The sequence below is a fragment of the Heterodontus francisci genome, chromosome 30 (assembly GCF_036365525.1).
Source record: "Heterodontus francisci isolate sHetFra1 chromosome 30, sHetFra1.hap1, whole genome shotgun sequence".
Taxonomy (NCBI): Eukaryota; Metazoa; Chordata; class Chondrichthyes; order Heterodontiformes; family Heterodontidae; genus Heterodontus; species Heterodontus francisci.
In genome coordinates, this window is record NC_090400.1 from 55,407,856 (window position 1) to 55,428,530 (window position 20,675).

General features: G+C 46.6%; 2 protein-coding genes across 5 annotated transcripts in view; one reads left to right on the forward strand and one right to left on the reverse strand.

The window, feature by feature from the left end:
• Positions 1-11,249: 11,249 nt before the first annotated feature.
• Positions 11,250-15,999, reverse strand: ptrh2 (peptidyl-tRNA hydrolase 2). Of its 3 annotated transcripts, none has more exons than XM_068010718.1 (2): positions 15,833-15,999; positions 11,250-12,650 (listed from the first exon to the last, which is right to left on the reverse strand). In XM_068010718.1, the coding sequence occupies exon 2, from the start codon at positions 12,627-12,629 to the stop codon at positions 12,117-12,119; it is 513 nt and encodes a 170-aa protein (XP_067866819.1). In that variant the 5' UTR covers positions 12,630-12,650; positions 15,833-15,999; the 3' UTR covers positions 11,250-12,116. The 3 variants fall into 3 exon arrangements, with proteins under 3 accessions (XP_067866819.1, XP_067866820.1, XP_067866817.1); XM_068010719.1 differs by having other exon boundaries at positions 15,806-15,999; XM_068010716.1 differs by lacking the exon at positions 15,833-15,999 and adding an exon at positions 15,730-15,823.
• Positions 15,977-20,675, forward strand: part of vmp1 (vacuole membrane protein 1) — a 204,266-nt gene continuing 199,567 nt past the window's right edge. The window contains exon 1 of one of the 2 annotated variants that reach the window (XM_068010712.1): positions 15,977-16,076. The gene's annotated coding sequence lies outside the window, so the exon portion shown is untranslated. Of the gene's footprint in view, positions 16,077-16,208; positions 16,334-20,675 lie in introns of those variants that run through there. The other variant, XM_068010713.1, reaches the window with a different exon arrangement.

Consider the following 20,675-nt stretch of genomic DNA (forward strand, 5'->3'; position numbering starts at 1 on the left):
ATGGAGCGTTCCGTGGCAATGTGACCAGGCACATCCTTCGCAACACTGGGGACAGATAGAACCTCAGCACGTAGTGACACTTGGTGTTTGCAAACTGGGGATCTCCACACTGCTTGATGCAGCTGCACACGAAGGTGGTCATCAGGATGAGGGTGACGTTGGGTACATTTTTCCTGCCCTTATCCAGAGGTTTGAATATCGTGTCCCTCCGGACCCGGTCCATTTTTGATTCCCATATGAAGTGGAAAATGGCTCGGGTGACCGCCACAGCGCAGGAGTGGGGTATGGGACAGACCTGCGCCACGTACAACAACAACGTGAGCACCTCGCACCTGATGACCAGGTTCTTACCCACAATGGAGAGAGTTCGCTGCCCCCACATGCTCAACTTATGTTGTACCCTGGCTACTCGCTCCTTCCAGGTTTTGGTGCACGTCCCAGCCCTTCTGAACCATATTCCCAGCACCTTCAGGTAGTCTGACCTGACGGTAAAGGGGAGAAAGGATCGGTCAGCCCAGTTCCCAAAGAACATGGCCTCACACTTGCCGTGGTTAACTTTGGCTCCCGAGGCCAGTTCGAACTGGTCGCAGATGTTCATCAGTCTGCGCACAGACAGCGGATCCGAGCAGAAGACGGCGACGTCATCCATGTACAGGGAGGTTTTAACCTGAGTGCCTCCGCTGCCTGGGATTGTCACCCCTCTTATGCTCCCATCCTTCCTAATAGACTCAGCAAAAGGTTCAATACAGCAAACAAACAAGACAGGGGAGAAAGGACAGCCCTGTCTGACTCCAGATTTGATCGGGAAACTTTCTGATTCCCACCCATTGATTGAGACTGCGCTACTGATGTTTGTGTAGAGCAGTTTGATCCAATTGCAGATTCCCTCCCCAAACCCCATTTTGAAGAGCACGTCCATCATGTATGTGTGTGATATCCTGTCAAAAGCCTTCTCCTGGTCCAGGCTGATGAGGCAGGTGTCCACCCTCCTGTCCCGTACTAAGGCGATCGTATCCCTGAGTAGCGCGAGGCTATCAGAGATCTTCCTGCCGGGTATAGTACAGATCTGGTCAGGGTGAATCACCAACTCCAGAGCAGACTTGACTCGACTGGCTATGACTTTGGACAGAATCTTGTAATCAACATTAAGCAGTGAGATGGGCCGCCAATTTCTGATTTCTGCCCTCTCCCCCTTCTGCTTGTAAATGAGGGTGATGATGCCTTTTCTCATGGTCTCTGACATGCTGCCGGCCAGGAGCATACTCTCGTATACTTCCAGCAGGTCCGGGCCGACCCAGTCCCACAGGGCCGAGTACAACTCGACCGGTAAGCCGTCGCTCCCGGGGGTTTTACTCGTCTCGAAAGACTCGACGGCCTTTGTCAGCTCGTCCAGAGTTAGCGGCTTGTCCAGTCTCTCCCTCATGCTATCATCTAAGATCTCTGTGATAGATGACAGGAAGGACTGGGAGGCTCTGCTGTCTGTGGGCTTCGCGTCATACAGCCCAGCATAAAAGGATTTGCTGATCCTTAGTATGTCGGACTGCGAAGACGTTACCGAGCCATCTTCTTCCTTCAGGCTGCTGATCACAGAGCTCTCTCTGTGTACCTTTTGGAAGAAGTAACGCGAGCACGTCTCATCATGCTCAATGGAGCGGACTCTGGACTGGAAGATGATCTTGGAGGCCTCCGTGGCAAAGAGTGAGGCCTGCTGGCTCTTCACCTCATGGAGGTTCTCCTTGACCTCAACCCCCATCGTGTGCAGCCGGAGCAGATTTTGCATTCTTTTCTGGAGTCGAGACATTTCCCTCCGTCTCTCTCTCGCCCTCTGAACACCTTTGAGGATAAAGAACCTCTTGATGTTCTCCTTTATCGCTTCCCACCAGTGAACTGGAGACTCAAAGAGGGGTTTCACGGTTCTCCAACCTTTTGAGTTCCTCAATGTTCTCTGGGATTAGCACTGTAGCATTGAGCTTCCATATCCCCCTGCCAACCCGCTGGTCATCCTGTTAGTGACAGTCAGCCAGTAAGAGGCAATGGTCGGAGAAGAACACCTGCTTGATGTCGGTGGATCTGACCGTGACAGCACGGTACACAAACAGGAAGTCAATCCTGGAACGGACAGACCTGTCCAGTCCTGACCATGTGTATCTACACTGCGCTCCATCTGCAGGTTTGCTGAAGACCTTGTGCAGCTTGGCATCGTTTACTGTTTCCATAGCGTCCAGTTTGCTGTCGTGTCTGCCGAATCGTCCAGCTGCATCGATGATGCAGTTGAAGTCACCGCCTAGGATGACCGGCCTGGACGTCGTCAGCAGCAGTGGGAGCTGCTGGAAGGCGGTTAGCCGCTCGCTGCATTGAACTGAGGCGTACATGTTGATCAACCGGAGCGGAGCATTCTTGTACATTGCATCTGCTACGAGGAGGCAACCGCCCACCACCTCCTTAACTTCGGAGATGGTGAAGTTACCTCCCCGCAGCAGAATACCCAGGCCGGAGGAACAGCAATCATTACCCCCCGACCAGATCGATGGCCCATGGGACCACCATCTCAACCATTGCCTGTAGGTGCTGAGGTGAAATATTCCACATTCCTGCAGAAACAGTAGGTCGGCTTTGACCTTTGCGAGGTAATCCAAGGTTGAAACACATCGCGTAGTGGGTTTAATGTTACGCACGTTAATTGAAGCAATCTTTATACCCATTTTTAAGTTAGTTGTTGCTTCTCACACCATTTTTCCTTGCTAGTCCCAGTCCTTCGGTATGTTCCTGCATACCCATAGTGTACATAAGCTGTTTCACGTTCGTTGGGCTCAGAAACCCTTCCTAGTTTCTCATGCAGGGTTTGTTCCGCTGGGGTGACATCAGGGGGTTCTTGTAGGCAGCAAGGGTTGGACTGTCCTTTGCTGTTCCCCTCTGTTCCTCCTGGAAAACATCACTGCTCCCGGCTTCCCGGAGCTGGGGTGCGCCAGACCTGTCCCGGAGCTGGGATGCGCTGGGCATGTCGCTAGGTTTGGCGCTTTGGGTTTGGGGCGTGCTGGGCCCATCACAGCTTCCAGTGCCCGGGGACTGGGGGGCTTTATCTTCCAGCTCCTTTGAGTTCTGCCGCCTCTTTTGAAGGTGCTGTCGTTCCGGCACTTCCTCGTCCAGTGAAGAGGAGCTGCTGCAGTCTGTCTCAGACGGCAGCCTCCTCTTACCACTGGTTTGGGTGGTGGCCTGTTCCACTTTTGGAGGTTTTTTCTTTGTGGGTTTTCCTTTGTATCACTTGCCACTGACCCGTTTGTCCATCTGCTGCCTCCTCCTCCATTAATTCTGTCTGTGGAGGAGGGGTTTCCAAGCACAGGGTAGGTGTTGGGTCGCTGGTTTCAGTTGCCTCCTCTTTCTTCTCCTTCTCAGGTAGACTTTCCTCGCTGCGGGGAAGGTTGCTTGTCTCCTTCCCAGCACCAGACGCATTTGTCGTTCCTTCTCCTGGCCTTTTCTTGGACCTTGCCGCCTGAGTATAACTGAGGCAGCGTTTGGGGCAGGTTTTGTAGAGGTGGCCTGCCTCACCTCACAGGTTGCAACACTTACTCTGCTTACAGTCCTTGGTCTGATGGCCTTCCTTCTTGCAGTTCCTGCAGACGACTGTACTGCAGTTAGCTGCCATGTGACCAGATGTGCCACAGGTGTGACAAACTCGGGGCTGCTCCGCATAGACCAAGAAGCCTCGACTTCCCCCGTTAGCGAAGCTGGAGGGTGGATAATGGCTCCGTTGGCATCGACCTTCAAGGTCACCTTGACCTGCCGCTTGCTGGTCCAAATCCCAAATGGGTCCTTGACATCTGTGCTGCTGCCAGCCCCCTCGACGTACCTGGCGAGAAAGGTGAGTACATCCACCACAGGAACATGGGGGTTATAGAGCTGAATTGTCACCACCCGGTCACGTTGTGACGGAAGCGTGAAGAGTGTGAGGATCGACAGCAGCGCCTGGTTCCCTTTCTCCTTGAACGCCTTCAGGAACTTGATGCATCCCACCACATTCTTGGAACGTCACGTCGAAATATCTACTGCTGGGGAAATCCTGCAGGCAGAAGATGTCCGTAGCTTGGAATCCACAACAATCAAAGAGGATTTTCTTAATGAAAGTAGTCAACCGGTGCACCTCCTTCCTTATCCTTCACCACCACCCGAACGGTGTTACGCACTCCCTGGCCTGAAGCTCCAGAATTGGTTACAGCCATTTTACTCAAAGCATACCTGGGACAGGATCAAAGGTCACTGATCATGGTTTCTCCCCTGCCGGGTAAGTCCACCATTTTTTTTTTATTTCCAAAATATACTTTATTCATAAAAATCTGTAACAATTACATTGCCAAACAGTTTCCAAACAGCACCAAAAAATACAAACATTGCAAGGTAGATCAGTTTCCTTCAATACTGTCATGAGTTTCTTCCCAACCCTTCCGTTTCACAATTGTCATGTCAATTACAGTTTTACATTTACAGCCTCCTGGAATGTGCCTTTGCAAAGCAGGTGTGGAAAGAGATGCAGTGGTTTTTGTCAAGGTTCATCCCAAGCAGCTCTGTAACACAGGAGTCTGTGCTCTACGGGCTGTTCCCAGGGACGCACACCGAGACAAACATCAACTGCTGCTGGAGGACTATCAATTCGGTGAAAGACGCCCTTTGGTCTGCCCGAAACTTGCTGGTTTTCCAGCGCAAAGAGTTGTCCACCACCGAATGTTGCAGACTGGCACATTCCAAGGTCCAGGACTACGTGCTGAGGGACGCACTAAAGCTTGGGGCAGCCGCAGCAAAGGCTCAATGGGGAAAGACCACAGTGTAAGGTTCCCCCACCAAGCTGGACTGAGGGGCTGGATCCATGGGAAACCCCTCGAACTGTATCGTTAATATTCTGAATTGCTGTAAATGTAAAACTGTAATTGACATGACAATTGTGAAACGGAAGGGTTGGGAAGAAACTCATGACAGTATTGAAGGAAACTGATCTCCCTTGCAATGTTTGTATTTTTTGGTGCTGTTTGGAAACTGTTTGGCAATGTAATTTTTACAGATTTTTATGAATAAAGTATATTTTGGAAATAAAAAATTAAAAAAAATTTACAGCAATTGAGAATATTAACGATACAGTTCGGGGGGTTTCCCATGGATCCAGCCCCTCAGTCCAGCTTGGTGGGGGAACCTTACACTGTGGTCTTTCCCCATTGAGCCTTTGCTGCGGCTGCCTCAAGCTTTAGTGCGTCCCTCAGCACGTAGTCCTGGACCTTGGAATGTGCCAGTCTGCAACATTCGGTGGTGGACAACTCTTTGCGCTGGAAGACCAGCAAGTTTCGGGCAGACCAAAGGGCGTCTTTCACCGAATTGATAGTCCTCCAGCAGCAGTCTACAAGCCACAAGTCTGGGGTGTGATGGAATACTCTCCACAATCCCAGAAGAGGGCAGCTCCAACAACACTCAAGAAGCTCAACACCATCAAGGTCATAGCAGCCCATTTGATTAGCACCCCATCCATCACCTTAAGCATTCACTCCCTCCACTACAGTGGCAGCAGTGTGTACCATCTATAAGATGTACTGCCGTAACTTGCCAAGGTTTCTTTGACAGCTCCTTCCAAATCCAGGACCGCTGCTGGCTGGAAGAATAAGGGTAGCAGCTGCATGGAAACAACACCTGGAAGGCTTTTTTCAAAAATATATTCATAAAATTTGTAAAATTACATTACAAAACAATTCAAATTGGACATTACATAAAGTGCAATACAGATCAGTTTCTTTCAATACAGTACATGTATTGAGGTGTCTCACTGCACTTGCCATTTCACGTTATATTTACAATGTACATTTACATTACATGTCAAACACTCTCTGGTGTACACAGCCCGAGGGGTTTTACACAGTTTCTGGCCCCTCAGTATACTATGGCGGGAGGACCTTACACAGTGGTCTTTCCCCATTGAGCCTTTGCCGCGGCTGCCTCAAGCTTTAGTGCGTCCCTCAACACATAGTCCTGGACCTTGGAATGTGCCAGTCTGCAACACTTGGTCGTGGACAACTCTTTGCACTGGAAGATCAGCAAGTTTCGGGCAGACCAAAGAGCGTCTTTCACCGAATTGGTAGTCCTCCAGCAGCAGTTAATGTTTATCTCGGTGTGCGTCCCTGGGAACAGCCCGTAGAGCACAGACTCCTGTGTTACAGAGCTGCTTGGGATGAACCTCGACAAAAACCACTGCAAGGTCTTGGTGTTTGAAAGTTCTGGTGCCTCGATGACACTGTCAGTTGATTTATGGCTATCTCAGTGAAGTTTGCTGTGCGGATTACCCTGTCTATTGCATCTTGCCGTAGCTCTTTCTGCTCATAGTATTCAGGATTGGAAATAAATATTTTCAATAAATTGACACAGAGATCAGATCTCGTTTCCCTACTTGTATTTCAAAGGCACAGTGTCACCGAGATAAAGCTCCCACAGCAGCAGCTGGCTGTCCACATACCTGCACTTTCCAGTTGATGTCACAAGATGGCATTCAGGCACAGGAACTCATGCCACCCACCCGAGTTTTCCCCCTCCCTGACCCATCGGCACTGAGACCAGCTCTATCAACTGTACCTCCGCAGCTGCCAAACTAACTCAGCACAAGTTGGATACCATGTTTGGCATCATCTTTGTATGATCCACATGAAAGGAGTCAGAGCTTTGCTATTTTCATTTTATACAACATCTTAAAAAAACTTGCATTTCTATAGCGTCTTCCACGGCCTTAGGGCATCAAAAGGTGCTGATAGCCAGTGACCTACTTTTGAAGTGTAGTTATTGTTGTAATGTAGGAAACAAAGCAGCGAATTTGCACACAGCAAGATCCCATGAATAGCACTATGATAATGACCAGATAATTGGTTTTAGAAATGTTGATTGAGAGTTAAGGGGAGGTGGTGCTGTAGCAGTAATGTCACTAGACTAGTAACCCAGAGCCCAGGCTAATGCTCTGGGGGTATGGGCTCAAATCCCACCGCGGCAGATGGTGACATTTGAATTCAACTAATAAATCTGGAATTAAAAAGCTCGTCTAATGGTGACCTTGAAACCAATGTTATTTGTTGTAAAAACCCATCCGGTTCACTAATGTCCTTTAGGGAAGGAAATCTGATGTCCTTACAGCAATGTGGTCGACTCTTAAATGCCCTCTGAAATGGCCTAGCAAGCCATTCAGTTCAAGGGCAATTAGGGATGGGCAATAAATGCTGGCCTAGCCAGTAATGCCCACATCCCACAAACAAAATAGGAAAAAAAATATTAGCCAGCCAGGGAGAACTTCTCTTCTACAAAATCGTGCTTGGGATATTTTACGAGCATGAGAGTACTGACGGGGCCACAGTTTAACATGTGCATTCAGCATTAGTGACTATTATATTTATAATCCTTAATTTGGGACTCCCCCATAAGTGGAAACATTTTCTCTATGTCTACCGTTTCAAACCAGTTTCACAATTTAAAAGATTTTTTAGGTCACGCCTCAGCCTTCTGCTTTCTAGAGAAAAGACATCCACCTGCTCAGCCCTGTCCTGATAGTTATTCCTGTGCATTTTGTTTTGCACCTTCCCTCAGTGTCTCTATATCTTTTCCATAATATGGAGACCAGACTGTGCAAAGAGAGACCAGAATAGAATGAACGCATTTAAGAACTATCTCTTTACTTATCCTCATTCTGAGGACAGTGACTCGGGCTGGTGAGACCACATCTGGAATGTTGTGCGCAGTTTTGGTCTCCTTATCTGAGGAAGGATGCTCTTGCCATGGAGGGAGTGCAAAGAAGATTTACTAGGGTGATTCCTGGGATAGCAGGATTGTCGTATGAGGAGAGACTGGGTCGACTAGGCCTATATTCACTAGAGTTTAGAAGAATGAGAGGGGAATCTCATAGAAACCTATAAAATTCTAAGAGGACTAGACAGGCTAGTTGCAGGGAGGGTGTTCCCAATGACTGGGGAGTCCAGAACCCTGGGTCACAGTCTCAGGATACGGGGTATGCCATTTAGAACTGAGATGATGAGAAATTTCTTCACTCGGAGGGTGGTGAACCCGTGGAATTCTCTACCGCAGAAGGCAGTGGAGACCAAGACATTAAATATATTCAAGAAGGAGATCGATATATTCCTTAATGCCAACGGGATCAAGGGAGATGAGGAAAAAGCAGGAACAAGTACTGAATTCGATGATCAGCCATGATCTTTGTTCAATGGCGGAGCAGGCCCGAATGGCCTACCCCTGCTCCTATTTTCTATGTTTTGGTTTCGTGGGTGTTGACAGCATCGCCCAGGCATCTCCACCAACAACACATTCTTTAGTAGGATTGAACATGAGCGTTAGGGGACCGTTCAACCAAATAACATTAGAAACTGGAGTCAGCCTTCAACCCCTCAAGCTATTTAATTAGTTAACAGTTGATCTGCATCTCAACTCCCATTTACCCTCCTTTGCTTTATATCCCTTGCTAACCCTTAACAAAAATCTATTGATCTCAATATTGAACTTTCCAGTTGACCTCCCCTCCCCTGTCACAGCATCTGCAGCTTTTGTGGGGGGGCGGGGGGGGGTGGGGAAGAGAGAGTTCTAGGTTTCCACTAGCCTTTGTGTGAAGAAGTGCATTCTGATTCTGCTTCTAAACAGCCTGACTCTAATTTTAAGATTTATGAATGGGGATCGCAGCTGAACCAGGTTGTCCTCACTGGATCAACACTGTTGAATGATGTAGGGATAGGGGGCTGAATAAGCATCATGAGCATGAAACTGCCAATTTCCCCCCTCACTAGCCCTGGGACACTGAAGTTAATGTTTCCTACATTTAACGCGTCAAAAGTCCCTCATTGGCTGTAAGACATTTTGGAAAGTCCTGGGGTCATGAAAGGTGCTATATAAATGCAAGTCTACTCTACTTTAATGTTACTGACAGCATCCAGGCTACGATCAGTTAACTCAGTGCACACCATGGCTCCCTCTGCTTTGTGTGCTCAGCACCAGGCCAGATGCAGATCCACTCGCATCCCGTCTCGTACCCAACCCCATTCCTTCTAGCCACCAGCAGATTTGTCGAATTTCTTTTTGGAAGAAGCTGGAATGAAGCATGAGGTTTCCAGACATCAAGATTCAACTGTAATCTGACACGTGGCTCAGAGATCCGCATTAACCTTCATACAGGCTTGGCTGGATGGCAGAATGCAGTCAAGTACAAGTTTTGATCAATAACTTTTGATTTCTCCTTTTAACTCTTCTTAAAATCTCCTGAAACGTCTGCATTCCCAGCACAGAATTAAAATGAAATTGGGTTGAGATTGCCTCCAGTCACAATCCAATGCATCTCTTTCTTTCTGACTTGTTCTAGTGTGCTACTTGTCAGATATTCATTAGTGAAATCACTTGTGTTGGGAGAGGCTGTTGGGCAGAAAGTGACCTTCAACAGCTCAGTACTCTCTGCTTCTGATTCATGAAGGAGCAGTGTCAGGAAATAATTAGGAACAAAGCAATTAACTGTAATTTTAGAAATCATTTAATCATTTTCCTCTCATAGTAAGATCTATTTTTGCAGTGACTGATTGGATTTTAATTTACTTAAATCTATTAGATATAATTAGGTTATAGAACAAAAACCAATTGTAAAAATACTGCTCTACTGTGACTGAACCCAGTTTGTTCGTCAGTCTGACTTTCTCTACTAGCCATTTTCCAAAAGGCCTTTTACTTCACAGAATACACAGCCCTTCAATCAGTGCTGATGCCATTTAGAAAAATTATTTTTTTTTGGTTTAGACACATTTTAATAAAATTCTCAACCAGAGACAACACAATGATTGGTGTGGGGAAATGGAAAATGTCACATTGGTGCAGTACTGGGTGCTTCTCTGAGGTTGGAACTGGGACATGTTGGAGCATAGAGGGAGCTTTACTCCGCAAATATCTCTGTATAATAGATCTGGGAGTGCTTGTTGCTAACACAACTCATAAGTACCTGGGAGGGGAGAGACCATGATCAGCAGAGTTTGATCCTGCAGGTGGTATTTTTGCATTTTTTTTGGCAGGGGGAGGGCGGGGGGCGTGATGGTGAGGTGGGTGGGTTTCCTGTTGGTTGGGGATCTTAGTGCCTGTCCCAGGAACGTTTCAAGCAAAAAAATAGCTGCAACCAACACCAGAGCTTCAGACCAGGGAGTGTGTAACACTGTTAGGGTGGTGGTGAAAGATAGCGAAGCAGGTGCACCCATGGACCGCGCCTTCTTCATTAAGCAAATCCTGTTTGAATGCTGTGGATTCTACGCATCCCAAGTTAAAGCTGGTTTTAAGGATGACTTTACTGACAAAATTATAGTTTAAGAAGCATAATCATTCAGAATTAGGTCTAATTTTTTCTATTGACAAATTTAACGTATTTTTATATTCAAATTATGCAATCTACGAGAGACACTTGGCAATTTGCCAAGTATTTGGTTTAGAAACATCAAATTTTTGTCTTATGGTTCCTAATAATTGTTATTTTAGGAAATTAAAAAAAAAAGGCTCTTCAGGTTAAAAGGTTGCAGACCCCTGACTGGCTAGACAGTTGGGAGCTTGAAAGTGCAATTGTAAGTGAGTCGGGGGAGGTTCTTTCCAGCAGCAGATGCAAGAAAGAAATAAGGCTGGAAGGCAGTGGAGGAATAAGGGTGGCAAGGGATTCAAGGAAATGGTCAGAGATTGTGTGTGATCAAGACAATGAGAGTAGAGAAATCAGATGAGATGCAAAAGCAAAATACAGTAGATGCTGGAAATCTGAAACAAAAACAGATAATGCTGGAAATGCTCAGCAGGTCTGGCAGCATCTGTGGAGAGAAAGAATGTTTCAGGACTGCAATGCAGGGTGACCACGAGTATGGGTAGGGGAGTTTATGTGGAGCATGAAGTATAAAGACAGACAGTGGCACATTGGAAACCAATAAGTGGAAGTGGGTAATTTCTGAAATCACTACATACATGATTGCACCACACAACATCAACATTTTGTCACTTCACCAGCCAAATCACTGCACAGGAACCACCCCAATCAAACATAGAGCAGCACTAATGCTTGTTAATGGAGAAGCAAAAGACCAAGAGGGCTAACCTACCAGGTGCTGCAGGAAGCCCTAGTAGCAACAATGCTCCATCTTTTAAAATAGGAAGGAAGAAAGTTACAGTGGAGGTCAGCCATCATGTTTAAGCGCAAATTCATTAAAAAAATTATACTGACACGCTAATAAAGTAATTAATCAGGTATATGATTCTTTAATATGGAACAATGAAGACGGTCCTTGGGAGCAGTTATATTTTTTTAAAAATCAGCAAAGTGACTCGAGGTGTCACTAGGTAACAATTTCTAGAATTTGCATTATTAAATGAACTGGCCTCCCATGTGTCTGATGCCTGATGTCTCAGCGTCCATGTTGGTTGGTCAAGATTGGTACTGATTAGTAAGGCTGTGCACATTTTGCTTCAATTCAAAGGGTCAGAACCTCTACAGAAAGTCATTGATATTCAGTACATCCCACAGATCAGCCCCACAAGGCTGGTTATGGTTTCGGTTTTGAAATCTTCATATTTCTGGGGATATTATGTACAGCATTGTACTAGTCTTTCTCCATTATAATCAGACTGGAGCAGGGGCAGGGTGGGCATGCTAGAAAGAGCCCTCCATCATGGAGGACATTGTGAGCTTTATTGATGCCAGTGCATTGTTACCATTCCTTAGCAAGTTGCCTGGGACTCAGAAGCTCTGTTGACGGGAGTGCCTCCATGTCCTCCAAGCCTCAGCTGACATCCTGGACAGCTTGGCATCTCGGGGCATAATAGAACCACCTGGGCCAGTGCCATCTGATGACAGAGTGGGCCTGAGCACAGTGGCACCAGCAATACCTCCTCTGCAACATCCATTTGCTCCAATCTTGTCAGTATAAAAAGAACGAATACAGAGTACTGCATAACATCCTATCAATATGGATTGACTCAAAAAACAAGACCCCAGAGCCCATCAGCAGGGATGCACTGACTGTCAATAACACTCCAGCTGTAGCAGTGAGATCCACGAGTCCGTATAACTGCCCATTCAGTTGCGGCACAGATATATTTCAATAAAGTTTAAGGTGCCCTGTAACTTTGTCGACTAATTTTGCTAAGCCTGGTCCAATGCCCAGGACAGTACGTGACCCAGGAGCTACCTGTGTGTGACCAGCATCCTGGATCAAACTCACAGTCAGCCCTAGCTCCTTGGCGTGCGCCAGCAGATCAATGATGCAGTCCTCATCTGGTGCCTTGACGACCACTTTGGGTTGCCCGCAATATTCCCACTGTCTGAGCAGATCTGGATTCCGTTTCTGGACTTGCCTGTATGCAGAGACGGCGGCATGTGAGCACTGAGCTGCCACTTTACCCTTCCCCATCTTCAGGTCGTTACGGACTACCAAAACCATCTTGTACTCCCCGCCCTCCCTCATGGTGCGTGTCTCCATCCCTGCGTTTCGCACAGAGGGCAGAGTTTTTAAGGATCCAACAAATCGTCCACGTACCATCCAACCCAGGCACAAACCACATCCAACTCCGGCTAAAATTCCTAAAGCCAATGGGGTGGTCAGAGACTCCATACTGTACCTCTCTGCAAACACCTATGAGAGTGAAGACAAAGAAAGAATATTATCCTATCCAGTCTTTACGGTATCCAGTCATTATAGACAGCTGAGGGGAAATTCCTGCAGCATTTTAACTAATAAAAAAAAATGCAGAAAATTGTGCTTCTATGCAGTGAATACCCCAAACACTCCATGTGGCCCTTTAAAACCGCAACAAAATCTCCTCCTCTCTGAAAGGAATGACTGCCCCTGGTCCTGGTCAAACCAAGACATCTGGCCATCCTGATGTGTCCAGTAGCAGAAAATTTAAGACTCTTGGGAGACCGTACCAGTTTGATAATGTAACCATTTTCAACAGCCAATCTGGACCAATATTGTTCTTCTTTCTAAATTTATCTGCACTATGGTGCACGACCCAGCCTAGGGAGCAAGCAGGCCAACTGCCTGCTAATTACTATCAAAGTGACACGCTCTGCTTATCCTTCCTGCATTCTGTATCTCCTCTCATTTACATAAATAGAGATCAAAACACTTGCGTTCAGAGTAAAACCACAAAATCACATCCTTCCACTCTGACACTAGCACATTGATACCCCACCACTCTCTCTCTCAAGCCTGCAAACCCGGTAGCAAAGGAAAATGATTCAGTAGTTAAATGGCAATATCTGGCATAGTGCCATACCATGCAGACCTGTAAAGCTGTAGGTTCTCCTGCTCTCTCTAGTTACATTTGGGGGAGGAGGTTAGTACTATGTCCTCAGTGTCCCTGGACTAAGGAAATAGGGCGGGGGCAGGGGAAATCAGCTAGGGTTGCTAGTCTTGAATGGCTATCCAGTCATCCTCCTGGAAAGTGCACATGGGCATCAGATGAGGGAACCAGCCAACAATCATTGTGTAGGCTCCCAATGGCCACGTGGATGAAGTACCTGAGGGTGAGCCCCAGTAGGGTTGGATGCATTCTTGGAGGTTTCATCACATGAAACCTCGCCTCCATCACCCCCACCCCCCCGGCCACCTTTTAAAACGCCCTGCATTCCAGTACCAAGTGTAAAATGAGGAGACTCTTAATGACTTGACTCTTAATGACCCCATCCTCAATGATGGAGGAGCCCAGCACATCAGTGCGAAAGATAAGGCTGAAGCATTTGCACCAATCTTCAGCCAGAAGTGCCGAGTTGATGATCCATCTCGGCCTCCTCCTGATGTCCCCAGCATCACAGATGCCAATTCGATTCACTCCACGTGATATCAAGAAACGACTGAAGGCACTGGATACTGCAAAAGCTTTGGGACCTGACAACATTCCGGCAATAGTACTGAAGACCTGTGCTCCAGAACTTGCCGCGCCCCTAGCCAAGCTGTTCCAGTACAGCTACAACACTGGCATCTACCCAGCAATGTGGAAAATTGCCCAGGTATGTCCTGTACACAAAAAGCAGGACAAATCCAACCCAGCCAACTACCGCCCCATTAGCCTACTCTCAATCATCAGTAAAGTGATGGAAGGTGTCATCAACAGTGCCATCAAGCGGCACTTGCTTAGCAATAACCTGCTCAGTGATGCTCAGTTTGGGTTCCGCCAGGGCCACTCAGCTCCTGACCTCATTACAGCCTTGGTTCAAACATGGACAGAAGAGCTAATCTCAAGAGGTGAGGTGAGAGTGACTGCCCTTGACATCAAGGCAGCATTTGACCGAGTATGGCATCAAGGAGCCCTAGCAAAACTGAGGTCAATGGTAATCAGGGGGAAAACCCTCCGCCGGCTAGAGTCATACCTAGCGCAAAGGAAGATGGTTGTGGTTGTTGGAGATCAATCATCTGAGCTCCAGGACATCGCTGCAGGAGTACCTCAGGGTAGTGTCCTGGGTCCAACCATCTTCAGCTGCTTCATCAATGACCTTCCTTCAATCATAAGGTCAGAAGTGGGGATGTTCGCTGATTATTGCACAATGTTCAGCACCATTTGTGACTCCTCAGATACTGAAGCAGTCTGTGTAGAAATGCAGCAAGACCTGGACAATATCCAGGCTTGGGCTGATAAGTGGCAAGTAACATTCGTGCCACACAAGTGCCAGGCAATGACCATCTCCAACAAGAGAGAATCTAACCATCTCCCCATAACATTCAACGGCATTACCATCGCTGAATCCCCCACTATCAACATCCTAGGGGCTACCATTGACCAGAAACTGAACTGGAGTAGCCATATAAATACCGTGGCTATAAGAGCAGGTCAGAGGCTAGGAATCCTGAGGCAAGTAACTCACCTCCTGACCCCTCAAAGCCTGTCCACAATCTACAAGGCACAAGTCAGGAGTGTGATGGAATACTCTCCACTTGCCTGGATGGGTGCAGCTCCAACAACACTCAAGAAGCTCAACACCATCCAGGACAAAGCAGCCCGCTTGATTGGGACCCCATCTACAAACATTCACTCCCTCCACCACCGACACACAGTGGCAGCAGTGTGTACCATCTACAAGATGCACAGCAGCAATGCACCAAGGCTCCTTAGACAGCACCTTCCAATTCACGACCTCTACCAACTAGAAGGACAAGGGCAGCAAATACATGGGAACACCACCATCTGCAAGATCCGCTCGAAGTCACACATCATCCTGACTTGGAACTATATCGCAGTTCCTTCACTGTCGCTGGGTCAAAATCCTGGAACTCCCTTCCTAACAGCACTGTGGGTGTACCTATCCAACATGGACTGCAGCGGTTCAAGAAGGCAGCTCACCACCACCTTCTCAAGGGCAATTAGGGATGGGCAATAAATGCTGGCCTGGCCAGCGACGCCGACATCCCGTGAATGAATAAAAAAAAAACGTCAATTAGACAATTTTTCAACTCCAATATTTTTAAAACTAACAACTGAAAGTGCGCAAAGAAAATGAAAACACAATTTTTTTTTAGATGCCCCTATGATTATTCTCACTGGTTGCTCGCGGCAGTTCCCTGGAATTTTAATTCTTTAATTCCAGGAGATCTCCCGGTCATTGGACTTGCCTTGGCTTGCCCCTGACTATAATCAGATCTAGACTGAAGTTAAACTTTCTTTGTAGTTGCATGGAATCTGTCATAAAAGCGCAAACCCCAAACCCTCCTCTACCTGCAGCTGCCGCTCATAGATTTCCCGCTTCAACTGCAGAGCAACGCGTTCCCAAGGCCCCAAACCCAGCCCGCACCGGCGCATGCTGATGATGTCACTCAACCGTTTATAGATCTTCAAAAGTGTTGGATGTTAAAACTTGTTCAAAAAAATCCGATTTTAGACACAAAAATAACATTTAAAAAACAACTACGGCACGCAATTCTGCCAGAAACGGAGAGTTTAAAGGGAAATGAACGTGCGAGAGGGCGGTATTTCGACGTAGAAGGACTTCCGGTGGTCGTGAATAGTAACACGTCTACTTCCGGTGCGGCTCCTGAGCAACGGAGACAGCGCGAGAGGCTGAGGTACCCGGCACCCGCGGTAACCGGGGCAACGGGCGGGCGGGCGGGGGAGGAAGGGAAGTACCAGGGTCTGTGGTAACCCAGGGCAAACGGGCTGAGGGGTAGGGGTGGAGCCGGGGTCTGAGGTAATGGTCACCCGGGCCACTGGCGGCGGCATCAACGAGTGAGGTCTGAGGTAACCGGGCAGAGGGAGAAGAGCCGGCCGGGGTAAGCAGAGCCCTGAGGGGGATCGGGGAGACAGAGGGAGACCAAATCCTGAGGTAATCAGGGGCGGGGAGAGGAACCGGCCGGGTTAAGTGCACTGAAGTACCCGGCACCGGGAGTGAGAAAGTGGGGGTGGTGGGGAGGCTGGGAAAACGGGATGGAGGTGATGAGGGGGATCGGCATAACCGGGGGCTGGTGAGAGAGGTTGGGGGTGGGTGGGTGTGCAGATGGAGACCAATTCCTGAGGCACCGGGTGTGGGGGGAGTGGGTTAACCAGGGTCGCCAGGCGACACAGAAAACGGGGAGGGGGTGGAATACCGAGGCTGAAGGGTCGAGGAAACGGCAGCTGCCTGGTGGGAGGGGAGAGGCTGCCAGGAGAGACCGGGCAGAACCAACCGCAGCCGGATGGATGTCCATGTTATAACCCGAGGCTAGTGATACCATTGCGAGCTGGTAACGGTGTTGTGATGGGGACAGAGACCCGTCCGGGATCAGGACTTTGACCCCGATTCTTATTAATAATTCACCGCGGCTGGGCTGGGATCCGCCGGGTTATCAATGAACATGCTGGGAGAAGACGATGGTTCAGCATTCTGGGGGTATGGGTACTCCAAGACAGTTTTGGGACAGAGAGGAATTATTGATCTTAGTGTTGTTTGTTTCAGATTCCTAACTTTTTATTTGTAAATTAGTGAAATTGAAAAGGTAGGGATTTTTTTTTGTTCGTGATTGACTCATGGGGGTATCTGTAAGATGCTCATACAAGTTTACAGATGGAAATTTTACTGTGGTCTCTTGTCACTGGAGGAATCACTGGTTCAGGTTCTGCAGGCAAGCAAGATGTCTTTCATTAAACAGATGTGTCCAGTTTGATATGGGATACATTTTATAATGGGAATTCGTGAGGATAGGTAGGAGCTCTGTGGACTGTGGGAATATCTAGTTTTTCTCCAGGGTTAGGAGTAGGATTCATAGATGACTCTCTTCAATTTTTAAGGCAAGAATTTTGTCAGTCATTTCTGGAGATTAAATTAATGTAGAATCTTGAATTAATTACTGGGATTCCAAGTACTAAATAAAGTTACAGTTAATTTGTGAGGTTTGTATCCTAAGTTTTTTTTTATATACCTTATAGTCTAGTTATCTTTTCTCTAGATAAAAAGTACTGCCTGTGCTTACAGTCACCATTAACTAATAATACTTTTTTAGTCTAAAAGGCCACTCTTGCTGTTTACATTTTACTAGCATATTGGAAGAAGGAATTGGTATGGCTTTGCTGCCTTTTATAACATTGCTCTGTAACATTGCTTTTTAGAATGGTGCAACTTGTTGCAATTGCAAACTGTGGTCGACTATAATGAAAACTTAACTGGAGAGTGTGTTTATAATACAGGAACAACTCCAGTTTATCTCCAATGATCTTGATCAGGAAGAAAGGTTTTTTATTTTTTTCTATCTCTTTTGCACTTGCGACTGTCATTCCTTTTTTCTTTGTTCGCTGCCTCAGTGGTTTTGCAGTGCTTTCTCTCATCTCTTTATCTGTCTATTTCCCTATTGTTATTCTTAAGTCTATCCAATTTTACATTGCATGGATGATGCTAATAGCAGATCTAGGATCTGTTACTCTTTAGAATAAATGCCTTAACATTTGGGGACCCACATCTTGAATTTGTGGTAATATGTGTCCAGGAATGTGTCATCTCGTTGAGGGAGCTTGGTAAGCATGGGAACCTAGCCCTGTGCAATTTACGGAACATATTTGCGTCTCTGTATTGCTCTGCTTAGACAGAACAGTAGCAAATAATCAGTGTAAATGCTACTTCAGTCTCCCACTCTTGTGTGACACTCTCTGTACCTCTTTCACACTTTCTTCTTCCTGCCTTTATAGTTGTTTTACGTCTTATTTCTTAGTACTTATATTCTACGCATTTTCTTGTAAATTCCCTTCTAATACTGGTAGATTGAGAAATATAGGTGAAGGGCCAAGATACACAGATACATTTACATAATTATATAAATTGCTTTATTATATCTGGGAGAAATGCAGGAATGTGGCAAGTGTATCAGACAATGTGGTAAGTATGGTTCAAAGGGCATGTCTAGTTCTGGTTGCATGAGCAAGGAGTAAAGTCTGGCAAGTACTTCTGTAGAGAACAGTTGAACATTAACCAGTGCTTCTGTAGTAAGAGATGTAGCATTTTGAATACATTTTCATAATTGTATGTTTGATATACTTCCTTGGAAATAATGAATGCATGTTAAGTACACCAGTTTAATCCTATTTGGAGCTTAATCTGCTTATTTGACCTGTATTTTAAGCTTGGTTATGTGTGGGTATAGAAAGATGAGTCTGATATCTTTAAGGTTAATGCTGATGTGGTAATAGTAAGGGAGAAAAGATTCAAAGGCCTTTTGTTAACTGAGAAATCTAGGTCAATGGTGCAGGCTATTTGTCCATAATATTAGCCAGATTGAGAAAAGGAGAGAAGAGCAGGTAAATAAAGTGTAGTGGATCAGTGGGGCAAAAGGTTCAGTGTTTTTAAAAGCCTGTAAATTGTAGGTGAAAGGGGTTCCCCAATTTTGTGATTGTAACAAGGAATGAGTTTTAATTTTAAGACGTTGAGAATGCAGGGAAGAGCAAGAAAATAAAGGATGTCATATTTGGGTACTTGCTGTGTGCAAATAGGCTTCCACGTTTTCTACATTATCACAGCAACCACACTCAAATAATTTTTCATTGCCTGTAAAGTGCTTTGGACATCCTGAAGCTATATAAATGGAAGTTCTTTGCTTTATTTATATTTGAAGCTCAGCAGAAATTAGACCAAAGTTCAGCAGAGTAATCCCTTTAATAGTATTGATTTAAAAAAAGATATGAAGGGTTATGAAAAGGGGACAGAGAAATTAGAGGCAGAAAATGAAAGAAGTATCGTCTGTTGGATAGCAAGCTTTTTCTTGTAGCTTGTACAGTTGTGAAGAAGTGTCTTTGCTAATATGGGAAAAGATTTCAAAGGCCAATTCGGCCCTTCTAGCCTGCTCCGTCATTCAATAAGATCCCGGCTGATAGTGGCCTGAGTTTAAAATTTCTAATGAGAAAAGTGTTTTGGCATGGAAAAGGTTCTTTTGAGGTAGCGTCAGCAATGGTTTCTTAAAAAAAGACTTGTATTTATATAGTGCCTTTCACAACCTCAGGACATCCCAAAGTGCTTTACAACCAATGAAGTACTTTTGAAGTGTAGTTGTTTTTATTTCCAAAATATACTTTATTCATAAAAATCTGTTTTAAAACAAAAAATGACAAAACAGTTCCAAACAGCACCAAGTCAAAAATTACAAACAGTGCAAAGGAGGTCAGTTTCCTTCAATGCAGGAGTGAGTTGCCTTACAACATTTTATTTTTCATGCCATATACATTTTACAGCAAACAAATATTTTCCGGATACAGTTTGAGGGGTTTTCCATGGATCCAGCCCCTCAGTTCAGCTTGGTGGGGGGACCTTACAGAGTGGTCTTTCCCCATTGAGCCTTTGCTGCGGCTGCCCCAAGCTTTAGTGCATCCCTCAGCACGTAGTCCTGGACCTTGGAATGTGCCAGTCTGCAACATTTGGTCATGGACAACTCTTTGTGCTGGAAGACCAGCAGGTTTCGGGCAGACCTAAGGGCGTCTTTCACCAAATTGATATCCTCCAGCAGCAGTTGATGTTTCTCTTGGTGTGCGTCCCTGGCAACAGCCCGCAGAGCACAGACTCCTGTGTTACAGAGCTGCTTGGGATGAACCTCGACAAAAATCACTACATCTCTTTCCACACCTGTTTTGCAAAGACACATTCCAGAAGGAGGTGGGTAACAGTCTCTTCCCCACCACAGCCACCTCGAGGGCATTGTGCGGAGGGGGTGAGACTTCGGGCGTGCAGGAAGGATCTGACGTGAAGGGCTCTTCTCACCACCAGCCAAGCTACATCTTGGTGCTTGTTTGAAAGTTCTGGTGATGAGGCATTCCGCCAAATGGCTTTGGCGGTCTGCTCGGGGAACCATCCGACAGGATCCACCATCTCCTTTTCCCGTAGGGCCTTGAGAACATTCTGTGCAGACCACTGCCTGATGGATTGGTGGTCAAAGGTGTTTTTCTGCAGAAACTGCTCCACGAAGGATAGGTGATACGGCACAGTCCAACTGGATGGAGCGTTCTGTGGCAATGTGACCAGACCCATCCTTCACAACACCGGGGACAGATAGAACCTCAGCATGTAATGACACTTGGAGTTTGCGTACTGGAGGGCTACACACAGCTTGATGCAGCCGCACACGAAGGTGGTCATCAGGATGAGGACGACGTTGGGTACATTTTTCCCACCCTTATCCAGAGGTTTGAAGATCGTGTCCCTCCGGACCCGGTCC

What these genes read in the sequence shown, in the direction of transcription:
- ptrh2 (XM_068010716.1), bottom strand. Translation starts at nt 15,813, where the DNA reads ATGCGCCGGTGCGGGCTGGGTTTGGGGCCTTGGGAACGCGTTGCTCTG. An exon ending in TCTATGAGCGGCAGCTGCAG is followed by an intron (nt 12,651 to 15,729) that starts GTAGAGGAGGGT and finishes TCACTCTCATAG; the next exon opens with GTGTTTGCAGAGAGGTACAG.